General features: G+C 41.2%; 1 protein-coding gene and 1 pseudogene across 4 annotated transcripts in view; one reads left to right on the forward strand and one right to left on the reverse strand.

Annotated features, from left to right (window-relative positions):
* Window positions 1–11044, reverse strand: part of RNF216 (ring finger protein 216) — a 105430-nt gene extending 94386 nt beyond the window's left edge. Inside the window, exons 1-4 of one of the 4 annotated variants that reach the window (XM_006889620.1) lie at window positions 10910–11038; window positions 4994–5124; window positions 3125–3772; window positions 1790–1866 (exon numbers count right to left, since the gene is read on the reverse strand). In XM_006889620.1, the coding sequence (XP_006889682.1) occupies window positions 1790–1866; window positions 3125–3772; window positions 4994–5124; window positions 10910–10976 (923 nt within the window). In that variant the 5' untranslated portion in view covers window positions 10977–11038. Of the gene's footprint in view, window positions 1–1789; window positions 1867–3124; window positions 3941–4993; window positions 5125–10909 lie in introns of all 4 variants that reach the window. The other 3 variants (XM_006889619.1, XM_006889621.1, XM_006889622.1) reach the window with 3 other exon arrangements.
* LOC102872433 lies at window positions 8843–9078 on the forward strand (annotated as a pseudogene).
* Window positions 11045–20594: the final 9550 nt, after the last annotated feature.

Consider the following 20594-nt stretch of genomic DNA (forward strand, 5'->3'; position numbering starts at 1 on the left):
TCTTAGCTAAGCACCACAGTAAACTGCCTGCCATATCAAGGTCTTCAGTAAAAAGATCTCTCTTGCTTAAAAATGACCAGGTAGGGTATCTAAAAGGCTATTTAAAGTGGAACCGAAAGTGAGAGTCAGTCACCATGAAAAATCCCAGTCTGTTACCTGTTTTGCGCTTCATTCCTCTCTCTATGGGCCACCACCTGGTTTAGCTGTGGGAGTTTACGCTGGCTCCCCAGGCACACTTCATGAGTCCCTCACCATGAGGGACATGCACAGCTACCCTAGCCTGTACCATTCTCACGATCTCTAACATGTTCTAGCATATTTTTAGTCATTATGTCAATCCATTTTGTTGCAGGTCTTTCTCTTAGTACTACTTCTAATTTTAAAAATCCGTATCAGCTGCTTGCAACTGTGATTAGCTGATTTTAGTACTCAATGATTTCCTCCAAATTTACAAGTTTCCTCTCTGCACACTTGGGGAGGAAGTAATAAGGAGGTGGTTTATTTTGTACTGGTGTTCTCTGAAGTACTTGTGTTTATCAAACTACTTAGTCTTCCTTGAATAATTTATACACACTTTGCTTGATGACATTAGGTGTAAACCCTTCAATTTAACAGCTTTGTTTCCATTTGGGCTCCTCATTACCATCTGCCCTTCTTTCCTGCCTCCTCTTGCTTTCTGAGGTTGGTCTCGGGAAGAATGCTGCCTTTTGGTCTTCTGTGATTATTCTGAGGAATACATTCTTCTGGGGTTTTACTGATCAACTTATAAGCATATCTACTGTTCAGCTGTAAAGGATCCTGCGCATGGGTTCAATTGTAGATGAGAAGGGTATCCACAGGCCACCATCTTGGAGTGTGACCAGTCAATTCTGGTTTTCAAAACACACATTTATTAATTAATAATGAACAAAGGAGGAGCTCTGGTGGCCTAGTGGCAAGAAGCTGTACTGCAATCTCAGAGGTACACGGTTCAAGTCCACCAGATGCTCTGCTGGAGAAGGAGGGACAAGATCTGATTTGATGGTACATGCACAAAGAATAATAAAATAATCTCTGTAAATGCTCATTAAAATTATTTTTAAAAAAATGATAAACAAAGGAAATGCATCCATTCATTTTTGCAACAATCAGAGAATACTTCCTGTTACAACGATATACACAACGTCTCTTAGCATTCTGCCAAGCACAGGCAGGCTCACTGCTCAGAAACAGCGTATCTTAACTCCATATCCACGCAGTACACAATCAGCACAGGACTAGTGTTAGAACCCCCAAACTAAACACTGCTGTGTACTCCTAGAACGGAGTACACAGAACATATAATCTATACTATGGGCCTAGTTTTACACTTTCAACAAATGTTGAGCACCTCCACCCAGACAAAGGGACTCCATGAGGAGTAAGATACAATCCAGTGCCCACCCTCAATCAGGATATAATCCAGAGGGACCGATGAAAAACCTTGGGTGAAAGTAAGTTAAGAGATGAACTCAAACATTAACTGACATAAAGCCCACCCAGCAGGACTCTACATTTGTCTAAAGACATCAATATTAGACCAAGCCAATGCCAGCTCAGAGTGACCCTACAGCATGGGCAGAACTGTTTCCAGTAGTGTTTCCCAGGCTGTAATCGTTACAGAAATAGCCTGAGCCACCCTTATCCTACAGAGCAGTTGGTGGGTTGAAATTGTTGGCCTTCTGGTTAGCAGTCATGCACTTTTAAACTCAGTCACTGAAGCGCCTTACTCTTCTGAAAGATCAATAAAAAAGCATGATGGTATACTTACACATTCAAATCATAGTAATTCTTCAAGCGAATTACTTCCTCAATATACCCATTTGCTACATCTGGAAATCTTGCTTCCTAGAAAGGTTAAGAAACGTTATTTACAGTTCGTTTAATAGAATGAACTTCAAACAGAAGTAAATTCAGAATGTAAAAAAGGATATAAAATGACCCAAGATTACAAAAGGCTAGGCTGTGCCTGGCTTAAAACTCAATACCTCAATACTAGGTTCGCAGATTCATCTTGTTTACACAGAATATGCAATCTAGAGTGGAATCTACAACCTAGAACGGAGTACACAGAACATATAATCTATACTATGGGCCTAGTTTTACACTTTCAACAAATGTTGAGCATCTCCACCCAGACAAAGGGACTCCATGAGGAGTAAGATACAATCCAGTGCCCACCCTCAATCAGGATATAATCCAGAGGGACCGATGAAAAACCTTGGGTGAAAGTAAGTTAAGAGATAACTCAAACATTAACTGACATAAAGCCCACCCAGCAGGACTCTACATTTGTCTAAAGACATCAATATTAGATTCTGAGCTTTCTAATATGGCAGCCATTAGCTCAAGATCCCTAGGGGGCAGGAAGAGCTTGTGATTCCCTGCTAACATAAGGTTGGTGGTCCAAACCCACCCACCATCTCTATAGAAGACCCAGTGAGGTGCTTCTGTGAAGATTACAGCCAAGAAAATCCTACGGAGCTCAGTGCTATTTTATAAGAAAGGGAACCACTATACCCAACAGGAGTGGAAAACAGCTGTCAGCCCCACTTAGCTCCTTAAAATGTCACTAGCATAACTGGAAACAAACAGCTAATATGAATTTATTCTATGGCATGCAAGAGCCACAGGGGCTTGTAGATAATCCTGGTACACTTGTGTTAGCATTTACATCTGATATCAACTCAAGTGTTTTTCTTTTTCATCAAATTATGGTAATTAGAGCAAAAGCTTACCAAACCATTTTCTAAGTATTCATACGTCTCTTGTTTTATGCCAACTACAATATTCACATTGGAACTGACTTAAGGTCTTTTAAGAAACTGCAAAAGCTGCAGCTACGGTAGCATGGGGGCCCCACCCTCTACAGCTAGAACTGCCAAGGACTGCTTGAGGGCTAAGCACAGACTCTGCAACCTCAATTCAAACTCCGTAAGTGTTCAGAGTTTCTCTTGTTCTACTTTACACACCTTCACAGACATCTCCTTAGGCAAATCTTTGGGAAACACACATAGACATGTACACACAAAATATACTTTTACAATGAAATAAAATACAATACACCGAGAGTCTACATTGACTTACTTGGTAAAATTAAACTTACCGTTTCTTTCACTAAAAATGAAACAAGTTCCTGATCTACTTCAGTAGCTGCTTGCCCCCAAACGTTTTCCAAAGTGGGCTCCTGAGATCCTTGCACTGGAAAGGCTGGCCCTGGCCTGTTGTTATCTATTGCTAACTGTTGGTCTTCAAGTTCTCTTAAAGGATGGGTAGACTGAGGGGACGAGGGGCCTGGAATCTCATCCTGCTGGGGCTCTGGCCGTGGGAAAGCTGGCCCTGGGGGTTCATGCTGAAACAACCGTGGACCTAGTTCTGCTTCAGGGCGACGCTCCTGAGGAACAACCTGGCTTGGTCTTTCCTGAGCTTCTTGGTTTAGAGACTGCAAGTAAGGATGGCCTAACCAGCAGTCTTCCTCGATGGTTTGATCTTCTGCGATTGTAGCAGGTTCTCCAAGCTCTGTCTCCGAATCGTCTGAAAATTGGTCCAGGTGGTCACTTTCTGAGAAAACAAGGTGACTATCCTCCAAGAGGATTTTTTTCTCTGATCTGGGGTTGAGAATGTCATTTGCTGCTTCGCTATGACTTGGTCCAGGTTGGGGTTCTCTTCCTCTTTGGCCACTGGACTTGGTGAATTCAGAGACTTCAGGAGGCTCCAGATCCAGAAAGGCACCGTAATCATCCTCAGAATCATCCTGTGCCCCAGAATCAAACAATGAGTTGTTACACACTGAAAAATAGCTGTTCTTATCTGATTCAAATGCTGTGCTAGACTTTACAGGCCTTTCTTCCAATCTTTTCAGATCTTGCCACCGGGCAGCTGGTTTGATGAGATTGGGTCGTGATGTCTGAGGTGTACTTATCTAAAAAATGAAATTTTAATAAGTGTGGTCAATTTCTTTCCTATGTCTATGCCTCTTTACGTACTTACACTGAGCTTCTGCGAGAAGAAAATAATTTTTAAATCCTTCCCCTCCTCTCACATAAAATCTACTCTTTACATTCATCTTAATATTGAAATGTGATCAAGCAAACACTGGCTACACAGAGATTAAAGCCAGAATGACAATTTGAAGATAGGCGAGGTGTCAGCTCTTAAGAAAAGGTAATGCTCAAAGCTATGACAGAGAATGAAAATGAGACGATGAAATACAAACGCAACATAAAACTCAAGGTATTTGAAATAAATGAAAATTATTAAAAGGTACAAAAAGAAACAATATCATTTTCAAAAGGAAAAGAAAAAATAATTGGGAACACACTTAATAAAATATGCTTAAAAATGCCCTGGTTAAGGAATCTAAAAGATTAGGCCAAATGAAAAGACAGAATCAATCCGTTCTTCTGGCTCAAAGAGTCACAAAGTTATAAAGGTTATAAATCCAGAAAATCTGAATGAGACATCATTACTTATCTACTGGAACTAGAAAAGGAGACTGTAAAATTCACACCAAGTTTTAAGAACATCCTGAATGACTGAAAAAATGTAGAGTAATAAAGGGAGATGAGCTTTGTGTGACAGCAAAATACATTATAATCATGTAGTAATTATAAGATTGTCAAGTAGAGCATAAACAGAGTAATGATGAGGAAGGTTCAGTAGAAAAACTGCTCAAAACAGTTGGAGCACGTGTTCCACTCTAAATGGACATTGCTTAGGGTGGAAGAAATGTAGAACAACTTCCCACCAGGTCTCCAGACCCACCCCAAAGTGGCCTGAGATTCAGATCACTAACTTGACGTAATCTGTGCTGGCAACCTAAAGGTTTGAATCCAATAGCATCTCTGCAGGAGAAGGGCAGGCAATACCCTGTGTGATTTACTGCCTCAGAAAACCTGCTGGAGGGTCCGCTAGGGGTCGGTTCTGACTCACAGAACACAACCAACAATATGAAGGAAAATTTAAGGAAACGTACTTCTGTCAGGATGACATCATCCAAGTCGTCTTCCTCATGCTGTTGAGCAACTGGAGTGAGCAGCATTGGAGTCCCTTCTTCATCAGAGGAGTCGGATATGGTGATGGGTCCATCTCTGAGATTGATCCAGTCTATAGGAAGGCAGATAGCACTGTTACCGGGAGACCAGCATAATCATACTCAAGGCATTAATTCATCTTTGGCCTGAAGGATTCAAGCCTAAGCCAAATTCACAGCTCATAGTGTGGTAACTACTCTTCCTACTTGGGCAGTACATGCACTTCAGTATTTGAAACCTATGCCTCTCTACTAGTCTTTACCAACAGCACAGGTTAGAAACTGCAGAAAACCTGACAATTACTATGCTTCAGAGTATCAATCTACTCTTACACGTAGTTGGAGAATTCTGCTGATAAAACTCAATTCTGCTGCCAATCTCTCAAAAGTGCTATAAAGCCTCTTCAGTGCATTTCTATTTCTCCCAGGAAATAAAAGACTTGTATTTTTAATTTGACAGATCGGGAAAAGAACCACCTGAAATGAGAAAAACTTTTAATATGTGTACACCTTTCACATAAAGTTTAAGCATCACTTATAAATCTATTTGTGATTTATACCATTGAATATCTATGACAAGAAACAATTTAAATTTCCAAGCTTCCTCTGACATATAATTAGGGTTAAGCTAAGCATCCACATGTTGTAATTATGATTCAGTCTTGATCTCCTTTTGTTTGCTTTAATCATGCTAGATATGAACTGCTAGTTAACAGAATGGACACTAAAAAGAAAAGAAATGAAGTGCTCTAGTTGCAATGAAGTGCTGCTGAGTTGACTGAGACTCATAGCAACCCTATGAAGAATGGCTCTGAACTCTGAACTCTGGCCTATATTGCATCATCTCCAATATACTTGAACCCATTGTTACAGTCACCATGTGAACCCACTGTGTAGAGGGTCTTCCTTTCCTACATTGGTTCTTCCCTTTTCAAGCATGATGAAAAGTCCCAAAGGACTGGCCCCTTCTACCAGCATGCCCAAGTACATGAGACAAAGCTTTACCATCCTTGCTTCCAAAGAGCATCCTGGTCACACTTTTTCCAAGACAGACTTGTTTGTTCTCATGGCAGTTCATGGGATATTCAGTACTCTTCTCCAACATGACAACTTAAAGGCACCAATTCTTCTTTTCTCATCATTATTCAGTATCCAACTTCCAGATGTTAGGTGTTGTCAAGTACAACTCACAGCGACACTATGAACAACAAATCTAAAGCACGTCCTATCATGCACCAGCTTCATCAATTCTGATACACCTGAGCCTATCACTGCGTCAACCCATCTTGTTGAGATTTTTCCTCTCCTTCACTGTTTTTCCAAGCATGATGTCCTTTTCCAAGGAAAAGCCCCTCGTAACAACATGCCCAAGTATGTGGGATGAAGCTTCAGCATCCTAGCTTCCAAGGAGCACTCTGGCTGCACTCTCTCCAGGACATATATGTTTGTTCTTTTGACCCCCATGGGATATTTAGTACTCCTCAATATCACAGCTCAAAGGCATCAATTCTCCTGTTACTGTTAGTCACCATCCAGCTGTAAGATGCATGGCAAGTAACTGAAAAGAGCATGGTCTGAATCAGTTGTTCTCCATATTTTGGACAGTTCCTTGACCACACGTAGTCTTTCACAATGCAACATGTCTTTTTTTTTCCCCCAACATGTCTTCATTTCTTGACTTCTAGTACCAAAGGTGCTGATAGAGTAAAGTGAAATCACTGACAACTTCAATCTTTTCTCCATCTGTCATAATGTTGCCTATTAGCCCAGTTCTGAGAACTTGCTTTCTTGATGTTAAGATGCAATCTATATTTAAATTGTAAATTTTTATCTTCTACAGCGAATGCTTCAAGTCCTCATTTTCAGCAAGCAGAATTGTCATCTGTGTAACACACATGTTATTGGGTCTTACTCCAATATTGATGCCACATTCTTCTTCACCAAGTCCAGCTTCTCAAATACCTTTTCTCAGCCTACAGCTTAACAAGTATGGAGAAAGGATACAGTGCTCCACACATCTTTCTTGACTTTAAACCATGCAGTGTTCATCTGCTGTTTGGAAAGCTGCCTCTCGGTCTAGGTATAGGTTTTCTATGAACACTATTAAATGTTTCTGGATTCCCGGTATCCTAGTAGAAAATGGTAAATTTTTTTTAAAAAAGACATCATTATTCTTATGAGAAAGCTGTTGTGCTGGTGGGTGCAGCAATTTGAAGTGCAACTGGTCAGCCTGTGGGATCTAAGGTCAGACCACCTACATTCCCGCTCAGCTTTATCACGTACTAGCAACATGAGCTGTCACTTCTTTAAGAATCTACCATCTCAACAGGAGTTTCCAATGGTGTCCAACTCAAATAATGGAGGATTTTCTGAGAAAACCCATGTTAAAAGCTTACTTCTACAGTACTTGACACTCAATGCTCTTTCCTACACCATAGCTAAATTTCACAGTATAAGAACTACGAGTTAAACTCAGTTCAGCACATTTTAAGACATCAAGTTAAACACAGCAGAATGAATTCAAGCAATCACTAGCACTTCCCATCTCCTGAAACTACACTATAATTACAGTAAACTCAAACTCAATGCCTTCAAGTCAGAAACACCCACAGCAGACCCTCTAGGCAGGTCTGCAGTCTGTAAACCACAGGAAAACATAACCCATCATTCTCCCTTGGAGTCACTGATGGAATCGAACTGTCAGAGAGGGATTCCAAATTTGGGTTAGCAGCACAACTCCCTACTCACTAGAGCTCCCTAAAACGACAACAAAGTAATCTTTTAAAAAGTACCAGGCTCGTAAGTGCAAAAAAATTAAGAAAGGTTACTGAAGGTAACAGAGATTTCAACAAGATTCTGGCATACGGTATTAGAGGCTGGACAGAATTCCTGGCTTTGGTCAGTACACCTTTATCTTTAAAGTGCTCTTGAGCACATCTGTGGTACAGAATGCCATTCCAAGGGTGTCAACTGTGGATCTAGTAAAATTATGGAAAATTTCAACCTTTTCTTCTTTAATTATGATGCTGTTTGTTGATCCAGTTGTGAAGATTTGTTTTGTGTTGAGATCTAATGCATTCTGAAGGCTACATAGTCTTTGATCTTCAGTAAGTGCTCTTAATTTTCAGCAACTTAGGGTAAGCAAACTCAGGCACAAAAATATATAATTTATGGTCCCATTTATATTAAATTTTTGTGGTGCTCAAGATTCCCAAATCCAAGTAGGGAGTAGGAGTGAGGATGAACTGTAAAGTGCACAAGAAAATCTACATTTAAAAAAAAAATCTACATCTCATAGTGGGGGGATATAGATAGATATAAGGGTGTTTTTACTTGTCAAGTCATTAAGTTATAGACTCAATCAAATAAAGTATAAAACTAAAGCAAACCAAAACTCACTGAGCTATATACTTGTGAATTTTAATTTATGTAAGTATTCTGCTTGTTCATTATTCGTTGTGTACCACAGAGTTGGAACCAACCGATAGATGACCCTCTGGCGGGGTTTCAGAAGCAGGAGATTGAAGCTGGTGGCCTCTAACCGTGTGCCTTCAGGACTTCAACATAGGTTCTTGCCACTAGGCCACCAGAGCTCCACTTTATCTTAATAAGAATTATTTTAAAAGAAAAGAAACCACAAGGACTGTTTAATAAAAACTACTGAAACTGCTAACTAAAATACAACAATGTTCTAGGTCTAAAAAATGTATTGTGATGAATACAAAGTACATGTAACTTGTCTTAAGAAAAGCTATACTGGCGCCCGTGCCTGCAGCCTCGACGAGCCCAGCCATGCCCAAGTGCCTGAAGTGCGACAAGGATGTATATTTCGCCGAGCGGGTGACATCCCTGGGCAAGGACTGGCACTGGCCCTGCCTCAAGTGTGAGAAATGCGGAAAGACGCTGACCTCTGGGGGACACACCGAGCATGAGGGCAAGCCCTACTATAACCACCCCCTGCTATGCAGCCATGTTTGGGCCCAAAAGGCTTTGGGCGTGGAGGAGCTGAGAGCCACAGTTTCAAGTAGATCCAGGGTCCTAACTGCCTGGAGAAATGCTCAAGGGAGCACAGCCCTCACTTCTCTGTTCTGACCAGCCAGCTGCCACACTGCTGTCCCTCCAGGCAGATGCCAAGCCCTGACCCCCAGTGTCAGCGGCTCCCCTGGTACCACTCCCACTGTCAAACTCCAGACGCATGAGAAGAAAAAAAAAAAGCTATACTTCAGTTAATATTTTGCAAGAGACACTAATAAAGACTCAAATTTTAAATTCAACTAAAAAGCACAATAATACTAATTTTATATACAAGTTTAGAAAACTTGGATATGATCATATATACAACTTCAAACTAAGATCTCAAACTTTCTAAATAAGAGTAAATTAGTCACAATCATGACCTCAAATTATGATATGCTACTACTAAAATTACAAGTCAATATTTCTTCTGAACTCATAATCTGCTTGATTTATTTACTTAATGAAATGTTTTCAATTTTAGATGCACTGAAAAAGCCAAATATAATTTAACTTCGGGGGGGGGGGCGCGGCAGAATCATCTTTTAAAAGCACCAAGTATTGGATAAATGAGTACAACCTCTTCCAACAAATAAATTTATACTTGTAAAAACAATACACTAAGGATTCTTTCCTACTCAGCACGTCTTTCCTTTAGCTCAAGCTTAAATAGGAATTAGAATTTGATCTCTCTCACTCTGCCATCAAGTCAGAACTAACTCACAGCTGACCTACTTCAGTAGGTTTTCAGAGGCTGTAAACAGTACAGGAGAAGACTGTCTATCTTCCTTCCTTAGAGCAGCTAATGCCCTTGAACTGCCAAAAGAAGTGCAGCTTTTAGCAGCACAAGTCCTCCAGACTAAACCATCAGAGCTTCCCAGAGAATGTGACAGACTTTATATGCACAAGAGAATTTTATAAAAAGCACTGCAGGGGGCCTCTTTCATGAATCAACAAATATCCCACTAATTAAGCTCTAAAACTATAAATTAAAACAAAACTTTTATATTCTAAAAGTCCGCATGTGGTAACTCAGAATGTTCTGGGAAAAAAATAAGCCAGTGAGAGATTAAGAACACTTCCAAAAGCAACTTGAGTATTTTTATGTTAGGCCAGCCCAGAAGGCCTTTGCAGCTACCATTCCCTTTAAAATGAGAGAACTGTCAGGGAGCTCTGGTGGCCTAGTGGTAAGAAGCTGCACTGCGATCCCAAAGGTGCATGGTTTGAATCCACCAGATGCTCTGCTAGAGAAGGAGAGACAATCTCCTCCTGTACCAATCAGATCTGATTTGATGGTATACACACACACAAAGATAGTAAGATTTTTCTAATAGATAGACAGATAGATAAAATGAGAGAACTATCAATGTTCTCACAATCTTATATCTTAGAATCCAATGACCATGTCTTCATAGCTCTTGATGATCAACAGCTTATCCGTATTATTGTGATGAATAATTCTTTTTTTATTGAGCTTTTTTAATGAAAGTTTATAGAGAACTCAGATTTCAATTCATTCACTGTTGCACATTTTCCCCCCCCCAGTTCAACTGTCTCCTTGAGGGGGAAAAAATCTCTCATTGTTATAACAGCCCCCCAACCCCAGTCCACCTTACTATGCAGCTCTTTATTCTACAATAATTCTTAAAACTTCTTTTGTGTGTCAGCATGTGTCATGACACTGAACAAAATTCTTTTTGTCTAATGTTCTGAAATCTAAAACTTTCATTTCTAAAAATGAAACATCCTGAATGGTACAAAATATGTCCATCTGACACTATATGTAATGCTTAGAGAAAAAGCAGCAAGAAAAGGGAGAAAGTGGGAGCCAAGCAAAAGACTCACCTTGTCCCCGGTGGCAGTGGAAGTTGTTCAAGTGAATGACCTCTTTGTTGTTGTTACCCTCTGCCATTTTCAAAATCAGATATACATCTACGTGCCTGCTAATATCTAAGCATGTTGACCAACTACTCCAAAGGACCTGAAAAAGAAGAAAAAGCCATATTCAGGATGAAGGAATAGCAAAATTCTTCCCATGTGTCTGCTGAAGGAAGAATCCTAACCTTATGCTGAAAATACCTTCAAACATAAACACAAGCCAACAAACATCTAAAGATACACAAAAATTTTTTTTAAAAATACACACACACACACACACATAAAAAGAATTCTTAAAAAGATAAAGAATTAAGGGAGCTCTGGTAGCTTAGAGTTAAGAAGCTGCATTGTAATTAATTCCAGAGGTGCGCAGTTTGAACCCACCAGATGCTCTGCTGGAGAAGGAGGGACAATCTCCTCTTTTACCAGTTGGATCCGATTTCACGGTACACACACCAAAAATTATTTTAAAAAAATATAAAGAATTTGTAATGCATATTCAACTCACAAAATAAAGTCACAAAAAAAGTTAAAAAGAAAACATTTTCAAGCTCTCAAGTGACCAGAGTAAGCAGTGACCTCTCAAGTGACTTTTCAGTTAGCAGTCAAGTACCTCAACTCACCACCAAGAACTCAAAAAAGGACACCCGCTTTTAGGTGCTGCTAAGTAGAGTACAGCGCAAAGTTCCCCTATTAACAAGAAATCTGAACCCTGTCCTATCCTGTGCCATTCTCACAATCTCGGACACACTCAACTCACTGCAGCGGTTACCATGTTAATCCACCTGGTTGTCTTCTTCTTCTTGGCCATCCACCCACCCTCCAAAGCATGATGTCCCTTCTCCAATAACAACGTGCCAAAAATGTATGAGATGTCAGCATCTTTGCTTCCAAGGAGTACTCTGGCTGGATCCTCTCCAAGACTTATCTATTTGTTCTTTTGGCAGTGCATTGGGTATTCAGCACTCTTCTCCAACACCACAATTCAAAGGCATCAATTTTTCTCTCATCCTAATCAACGTCCAGTTCTCAGATGCAGAGCAACAGACCAAAAAGACCATGGCCTAAATCAGGTAACCACTGAGGGATGAACACACATTTGCAATAAATATGTACATTTGCAATACAAATATCAAGAACAGAAAATTCCTATAAGCCAGTAAGAAAAGGGCAACTCTCAAATGAAAAAGTGGAATAGGAAATTTACATAAGAGGATACCTTAATGGAAATTAGCATATGAGAAGCTTAATTCACCAGTAACCAGAGGAAATAAGCTAAAACAAAAATGAAACATTTCATGTACAACCAGGAGAGGATAATAGCAACGAATGGGACCTTCTAAAGATCAAGTCCCTCTGTAAGAAAACCTACTGACTGGGAAAAATTTTTGGCAATGATATCTTCAGGTAAGGATCTCCTAAGAGAAGTTCACAGAATACTACTAGCCCTCCTCTTTGAGACTTCATGTGGGTCCTGGACTGCTGCACCTCTTGGAGACCTTACAGTAGAATCAACAGCATCTACCATGAGTGGGACATGATGGGGACAACCCCTTTCTGTTACTCTTTCTTCTCAGACTGGGCTGTCATGCTGGTGTAAAAGTGAACTTTTGAAAAGCCGGGAATACCTGCACAGTCTGAGTCGCTTTTAGTTTCCTGTAATATAAATTACTACATAATAGAATAAAGAATTCTGGCAGCTTAGTGGGGTAAGCAGCTACACGGCCAACCCAAAGACATGCTGGAATTGATAGCAACTGTCAACAAACAGATCTGAGAATGTTATTACTTAATCTACTGGTTATCATTTTAAAAGTAAAGGTTTCTTGTAATGTGCGTGAACGCGAACACACACACACACACACACACACACACACACGACAACAGCATATGCCCAGGTATACAGTTCAAAGGGCAGAAAGAGATAGGATGGATGGAAGTGGGAAACATAGGGAAGTGAGAACAATACTGTTATAGCGTGGAGACTGCAAGTAATGCTGTCAAAACAGAATGTGTACAAATCACTGAACAGAAAATTAATTTGCTCCGCAAAACTTTCAGCCAACTGGTAATAAAGTTAATTTAAAAATTGTGCAAATTAAATACGGAAAAATTATTGTTATTTAAGGCAATATGTCATCAACACAGCAGCTTTATTACAAGTATGTGTCTATAGGTGGCACCGTAGTGACTCCAATTCAGAGAGATCCCAATGTGACAGAAGTGGCCAACAGGGTTTTGTAGGGTGTCATCTCTACAGAAGTAGATCAATAGATCCTTCTCCCCTATAATAGGAGGTACCAATGTTAACTGTGTTTTTTCCAAAAGCTTTTGACTATGTCTTACACACAGACGTGTTCAGTGCCTAGAAAAATGTCAAATGAATTTTGTTATGACATTCATATGAAAGCTATTTACAAATAAGGTATGAAAGCTAGTTACAAATAAGACCCATTCTTTCCTAAGTATGTTTCTTAGTTTAATTCATAGGTAAGTGAGAACAGGTGCATAAAGCTCTTTCTTAACCTTATGCTAGTCTGCATTATTTATTGGGCTACTAAGCAAAAGCTTAGCAATTCAAATACACCAGCCATTTCAAAGATGTGGTTGTTTTCTGCTTCCAGATTTACAGCCTCAGAAACAGAATGGAGGGCTGCCACGAGTTGAAACCAACTTGACAGCAGTGGTATTTTAGGGTTTTATTTTAAACAACCAAAGGGCTCCTTAAAGGCAAGGATAAGGAAAACTTCATCTCACATACTTTGGGAGTGTTAGGAAGGACCAGTCCTTAGAGGAAGGTATCATGCTTGCAAAGGTAGGAGGTCAGGAAAGAGAGGAAGCTTCTCCACAAGATGAACTAACACAGTGACTATAATAACAGGGTAGAGTACGTCGGAGCTTAGGAGGATGGCACAGGAAAGGCTTGCTATGTGTGGTAGTTGACTTGATGGCACCCAACTACTGCCTTCGATTCAATTCTGACTCATACCAACCCTTTAGGTTTCCAAGACTGTACATCTCTAAAGGAGGAGCCTTCCCATCCTTCGCCTGTGGAGCATCTGTGGATTTTAATAGACCCAATCGCTCGCTGGAGGGCTTCTGAAATGTTAAACACTATGTCCCTGCGGCTCCTTTCCAATTTCAGGTATTTATATGTATTTTTTGTTTCCTTAGTTTTTGGTTTGCTGATTATATTATTTAACTTCAAGTAATTTAAAATTAGTAATTGTTGTTGTGTACCATAGAGACACAACTGACCCATAGCTGACCCTCCAGCGGGTTTTCAGAGGCAATTAATCACACAGGACTGCCCATCCTTCTCCTGCCAAGCAGCTGTTAGCCTCGAACTGCTTATCTTTGGGATTGCAGCACAGCTTCTGGCAACTAGGACACCAGAGCTCCCAAGAGCAGTAATACACTAAAATAATTTAGCAAATATTTATTGTTCATTAGTGTGTTACAGATCTAGAGAACACAAAAGAAAAAATCTCACATGGATCTTGCCTCACAGAAGATGAAATCCCATCAGTAAGAAAAACTATGTACACAATTGGCAATACTACAAAAGACAGTTCTGCACGCAATCAAGGGTATGGCTGCTCAGAAAGCAGCACTTTCCAGCTGGGGGAGGACGAGGGGCCAGAGAAGGCCTGGCTGAGATGGCAGAACTGCAGCTAAGCTTTCAAAGGAAGAAACGCGCACAGAGGAGAAGGACGACAAGCCACAAGAAGGGAGGTACAGGAGGAAAAGCACAGACATCAGGAATATGTGTGTCCAGTGTGGCATATAACAAGGGAGGTAAAGGTAAAATGAGTAAGGCAAAAATGCTGGAGAAAGGCCAGGAATTTAAAACAGATAAAAAGAGCTGTCAATTCTTTAAGATACTTTTCCACTGAGAGCTGTGGTCCATTTCCCTTCCCTTTGGATTCACTGATCTACAACTGCATGCCTAACAGACTTATCAGGTAGTTTCAAGCTTAACTTTTATGAAAGGAGCAGTTGCCATCTAGGGTTCCTGGGAGGGCCAACCACACAGTGCAGCCTGGGACTACATGGTAAGGAAAAGATCAGCTGAGCCAAGGCTTCCAGAAGGCTCTAAAAAATGCAACCAACATACCTGGAAAGACAACATCCTAGCTCCAACCACCTCAGCTGACACCATGTGGATATTGGGTATGCTGGGGAAACCATTTCCAATTTCCAGACTCAAAAAACTGTGAACTACAACTGTTGATTTAAGTTGCAAGGAAGCTCTGGTGGCCTAGTGGCAAGCAGCTGTGCTGCAATCTAGAAGGCACGCAGTTTGAATCCACCAGAAGCTCCACTGGAGAAGGATGGGACAATCACCTCCCCTCCTGTGCCAGTTGGTTCCGATTCAACGGTACACAACAAGGCAAAAAAAAAGGTAACTGAGACACCTAAATCTTACTTTCCAGTCAATAGGAAGCAGTGAACTGTTGTGCTTTTAGAAAAGCACAACTTACTTTAGTGTTGGCCAGTTCTTTTTGATACAGTGATTCTGTATTCTCTCCATCATCTTTTCTTTTTTAAAAAATTTTAATTGTGATTTTAGTGAAAGTTCAGACAAGATGAATTTTCATTCATTCAACGATCTCCTTCCTCTCCTTCCTCCAATTACCTTTTAATGCATGTCTTGTTCCAGATTGTCATACATATAATGTCTAATCATCCAGACCTCTGGGATAGCTTTTCCCTTCTCCTATTCCCAGTAAGTAGTCATTATCTATCCATTCTTTTCCTGCTCTACCCTCCACTGTGTCCATCCTATTTTTCTAACAGTGGTCTTGGGTAGTATTTGTCCTTTTGTGACTGAGTTATTTCAGTTAGCATGTCTCCTAGACTCATCTGTGTTGTGTAGTATATTGCAACGTCACCGTTTTTCCATGTTGTATAATATTCCATCATATGGACAGGACTCCAACTTCTTGTAATGCTTCCTGGATCATTCAAGATTGTGTCCAAACACCTCTCAGCACTACAACTTAAGGCCTCCGTATGACCAAAGGACCTGTATCAGTTCCACACTTAACTTTTTTTTTTTTGCTTAACCTTTAAGAATGTCCCATGAACTGACAAAAGAACAAGTAAGTATCTTTGAGAAAGAGCACCAAAACAAGGACAAGGATGGTGAAATTTCACCTCACATTCTTCGGGACCAGTCCTTGTAAAAAGTGCTGGGCAAAGTGGAAGGTCAGAGAAAGGGAGGAAGACTCTCAAAAAAATGACCAACATCATGACTGAAACAAAGAGCTCAAGAATGCTAAAAGATCATGAATATGATGCAGGATAGGGCAAAGTGCAAGATCTGCTCAGAGGGTCACTATGAGTCACAGTCGCCTCAATGGCACCCAATAACAAAGAATAAGGTGGGTGATGAGTATATGCAACGAGGTGCTAATTTCAGTAAGTGGACAACATGAGTAACAAAGGTAAAACAGCATCCATAATTACAGACCCAACTGCCCATCCCATGGCTGTTTTACTGAGTAGATCCTGATCCACAGAGTACAAGTGTGTCACAGGGTTTCCAATGCTGTCAATTTTTATAGACACAGAATGCCTTACCTTTCTTCTGGAGTTGTTCTCATCACCAGCTCTTTGGCTAGCAATCAAATACTTTACTGTACCTCTAGGGCTCTCCAGAAACAACTAGTCTGCAATTTAAGCAGATTTCAAAGGGGCTCTAAAAATCCAGTGTTTTTCTATAACAGGAAAGGTTTCAGACCAAAAATTATATTCAGTATCAGTTGGCAGACTAAAAAGCTAAACCTTATAACCATAAGATTGCCTCTGACTGCCAATCAAAACTGATTCAGAACTAAGACAGGTAAGTATATTCTCACCCACGAGATGTGGTGGGCATACATGCTTTCAATTATCTTTTCTCAAAACTGAATTCTCTATGAAGTTATGGCACTCTGCCCCTTTCACCCAAAGACTGCTACAGGCGCTATCCCCTGGCATTTCATTTGAAAGGGAGAGTTGTTATGCTTTTAAAAAAACAAAACCCACAAATATCATGGTGGAATTATAACCCTTTCCAAAGTCTACATCTTAAGACCCTCCATTACACATAGTCTGTTCCTCCTACCTCTCTGCCCACTCACTATTCCTCAGGTTGTAGTTATGGTTGTGTGGTTGTGATGTACTGTCGAGTCAGAACAGATCCATAGGTGACCCTCCAGTGAGTTTTCAGAGGCAGTTAATCACACAGGAGGAGACTGGCTCATTCTTTTCCCAGAAGCAGCTACCTGTGGACTCAAACCATGTGCCTCTGGGACTGCAGTGCAGCTTCTTGCCACTAGGCCACCTGGTTTAATACTTGACCATGCCATGTTCTTTTCTTCCCCCTGAGCTTACCTCTCTGGCTTTTCTTCACTGCCTCTCTGCCAAATCAGCTGTATTTATACTTCAGTTCCTTCACCTTAAATGCCACTTCCTCTAGGAAAAAACCCCTTCCTGATATCCCTTTATTTGACTGCCCAGTGTTCAGCCACACAAAAGATTCCTCACTTCTGCAAAACATTTAAAACAAAAATCATACAGCAATTTAAGAAACTGTCTACCCTGTCTTCTAAGTTCCAATATTTTTAGGGTCATGTATCCTATTTTAAGAAAATGATACACACATAAACCAACCAACCAACTTTTTGACAAAATAGCATTCAGAGGTACAGCAAGAAAATAAGGAGCATCAACGCTGGCACCAAGCTGACCTCGTGCCATGGCTCTGTCCTTTATAAGCTGTCTGGCTTGGTAGGCAGCCATCAAGAAGATTCTGACTCATGGAAATCTCACGTTACAAAGCAAAACTGCTGCACAGGGTGTAAATCACCAGGCCTTTCTTCTGCAGCCCCAGAGGGTCCTGTGAGTGAATGTCTCACTCTCTGTCATCAAGTCGCTAGCGACTCACAGCTGACCTTCCACTGGGTTGCTGAGGCTGCCAATCACACAGGAAGAGATTGTCTCTTTCTCCTGAGGAGTGACTAGTGGATTCAAACCACCAGAGAGGTTTGGCCTTTGGGCTAGCCGTGCAGCTCCCTAAGTATTATGGCACCTGACTTTCCTGTAGGTGAGCAGTCAGGCACAAACCAACTGGACCACTCAGGGACCTCCAAGTTATTTCTCAGTGCCCGAGTTACTTCCTTTTTAAAATAAGAGTAAGAAAAAAAGCTATGTTATTAAGAGATCAAGAGGTAATAAACATAAAATGCTCAGAACAATGTCTGGCTGCTGGCACCATATGCAATTGCTCTATTACTACTAATAAATATGAAGGGAAAATTATACTGTCAGCTATGATAATAAGTCATGATATTTCTAAAGATATACTCAAAAAACTCAAACTCACTGCCATCAAGTCGGTCCCAGTGCATGGTGACCCTCCATTGCGTTTCCAAGGCTGTCCAGTGCAGCAGGAAGAGACTGCCCGTGAATCTCCTCAGAGCCTCTGGGGGATGTGAACTGGCAGACACAGCCTTTTGGGTAGCAGCACAATACTCAATGGGCTACACCAGCAGAGCTCCCCCGAAAGATTACAGTAAACACAGACATACCTCACTTGATCAGGCTTTATTTTACTGGGCTTTGAAGATAAGGCACTGTCATGTATTAAATCATGTGTTCCCCAAAAGAAACATGTAATGACATGATATGGAAGCTATGAAACAATCCTCCATGATCTGAAAAGCCAAATAGTAGTAAAAAGAATAAGGGTAGATGCAACACCCTGTAATCCCATTAGAGCTCTAATCCCACGTGAAGAGAGTTCCCCCTACAGTGTGGTCAGTAAAGGAAAGTGAGCCCAGGTGGGTAGACTTCAGTGTCACCAAGAAATAACTGCCAAGAGTGGAGTGTATCCTTTTGGACCTCCACACAGGGGAGGGCCAGGACACATGAAGATCTCCAAACAACATCCCACTGGTGGGCTGAAGGAAACAAGGATCTTTCCTCAGAACCAACAAAGAAAAAGGACCTGCCTTCCCCTAGAGCAGGCACCCTGGACTAGAATTTCTAGGCTCATAAAAGGGAACTCTGGTGGCCTCGTAGGAAGAATCTGCCTCTGCAAACCCACCAGAGGATCAGCTGTGGGTTGGTTCCACAAAAACAGGCTCATAAAACGTAATAAACTTGTTTATAAAACCATTCACTATGGAATCTCTGTTACAGCAGCATTAGGTGACTAAAACAGGTGGGGTTTTTTACAATTTGAAGATTTGTGGCCAGTCTATGTCATCCAGCAAGTCTCCTGGTCCCATTTTTCCAATAGTATGTGCTCACTTCATGTCTCCAAATCATATTTTTTAAATTATCAAGATGTTTCAAACATTTCATAATGTACACTCAACAGATAGCAAAAAACCCTCAAGCTGTTGTCTAGCTGATACAACTTCTGGCAACCCTACAGGACAGAGCAGAATTCCCCCACTGGATTTCCACAGCTGTAAACACAGCTTTTGGAAGCAAACAGCCGCATCTTTCTCCAGAGGAGCAGGTCATAAAGCCAACCTGCCGGTTAGCAGGGAAAACTTGCCCCACCATGCCCCCACAGTGGCATATTAGCCTTAACTGGCAAATGCACTGGGCAGCCAAAATATCCTGTGACTCACGTTATTGTGATATTCACTTTACTGCAGTGATCTGGAACCTAACATGCACTACTTCTGTCTTGCCTGTACAGGAGCTCATAGTTCACAAAGTGCCAGTCTCACTGTCTGCCTATCTTAACCACTTCTAGATTCCTAAGCAGGGCTGCCCTGGAAACCCTACAGGGCACTTCTATTCTGTCCTATACAGGCATTATGAGTTGGAACAGAGCTCTCAGCAGTTTGGGGGTTTTTTTGGGGTAGGAAGGCATGCAGTGCTTTCACACAACTAGTAACTCAAAAGCAAAAAGGTGTGTGTCTCGGAAAAAGTGCAGCCAGCATGCTCCTCAGAGGCAAGGATGGTGACGCTTCATCGCCCATACTTTGGGTCTGTTGTTAGGATGGGCCAGTCCTTGGGAAAGGACATGATGCTTGGAAACATGGAAGGTCAGCTAAAGAGAAGACGACCCTCAATGAAACTGCCAGAGGATCGAGTGTGTCTGAGACGAGGACGGCACAGGATGGGTCACTCTGAGTCGTAGTGGACTGTAGTGCACACACCTACAGGAAGAGCTAACCTACAGGGTGGCAGTGCAAACAGACCCAGCAGACCCGCACAGAGGCCAGCAATCGTGGGTCCAGCAATCTGCTTGCTCTGAGCACTGCTCCCCAGTTTCCAAGGCTGTCAATTTCTACAGAGGCTGACCACCACATCTTTCTCCTGCAGGGAGAGAAGTGAACCACAGACCTTTCAGTGAGTGGCCAAGCACTATCGGGGCTTTTCTGTAACGATTTCAAAACTGCATACTAAAACTATTGCTAGTGAGTTGATTTGCATTCCCATCGGGCTTTTCTGTAATGATTTCGAACATTACACACTAACACCATGGCTAGTGAGTTGATCCGCACTCCCATGGGGCTTTTCTACAATGATTTCAAACATCGCACACTAACACCACTGCTAGTGAGTTGATTTGCACTCCCATCTGGGCTTTTCTATACCGATATGGAACATCGCACACTAAGACCATTGCTAGTGAGTTGAT

Source organism: Elephantulus edwardii, unplaced genomic scaffold (genome assembly GCF_000299155.1).
Source record: "Elephantulus edwardii isolate Elephantulus edwardi_28Jun2011 unplaced genomic scaffold, EleEdw1.0 scaffold00080, whole genome shotgun sequence".
Classification (NCBI taxonomy): domain Eukaryota; kingdom Metazoa; phylum Chordata; class Mammalia; order Macroscelidea; family Macroscelididae; genus Elephantulus; species Elephantulus edwardii.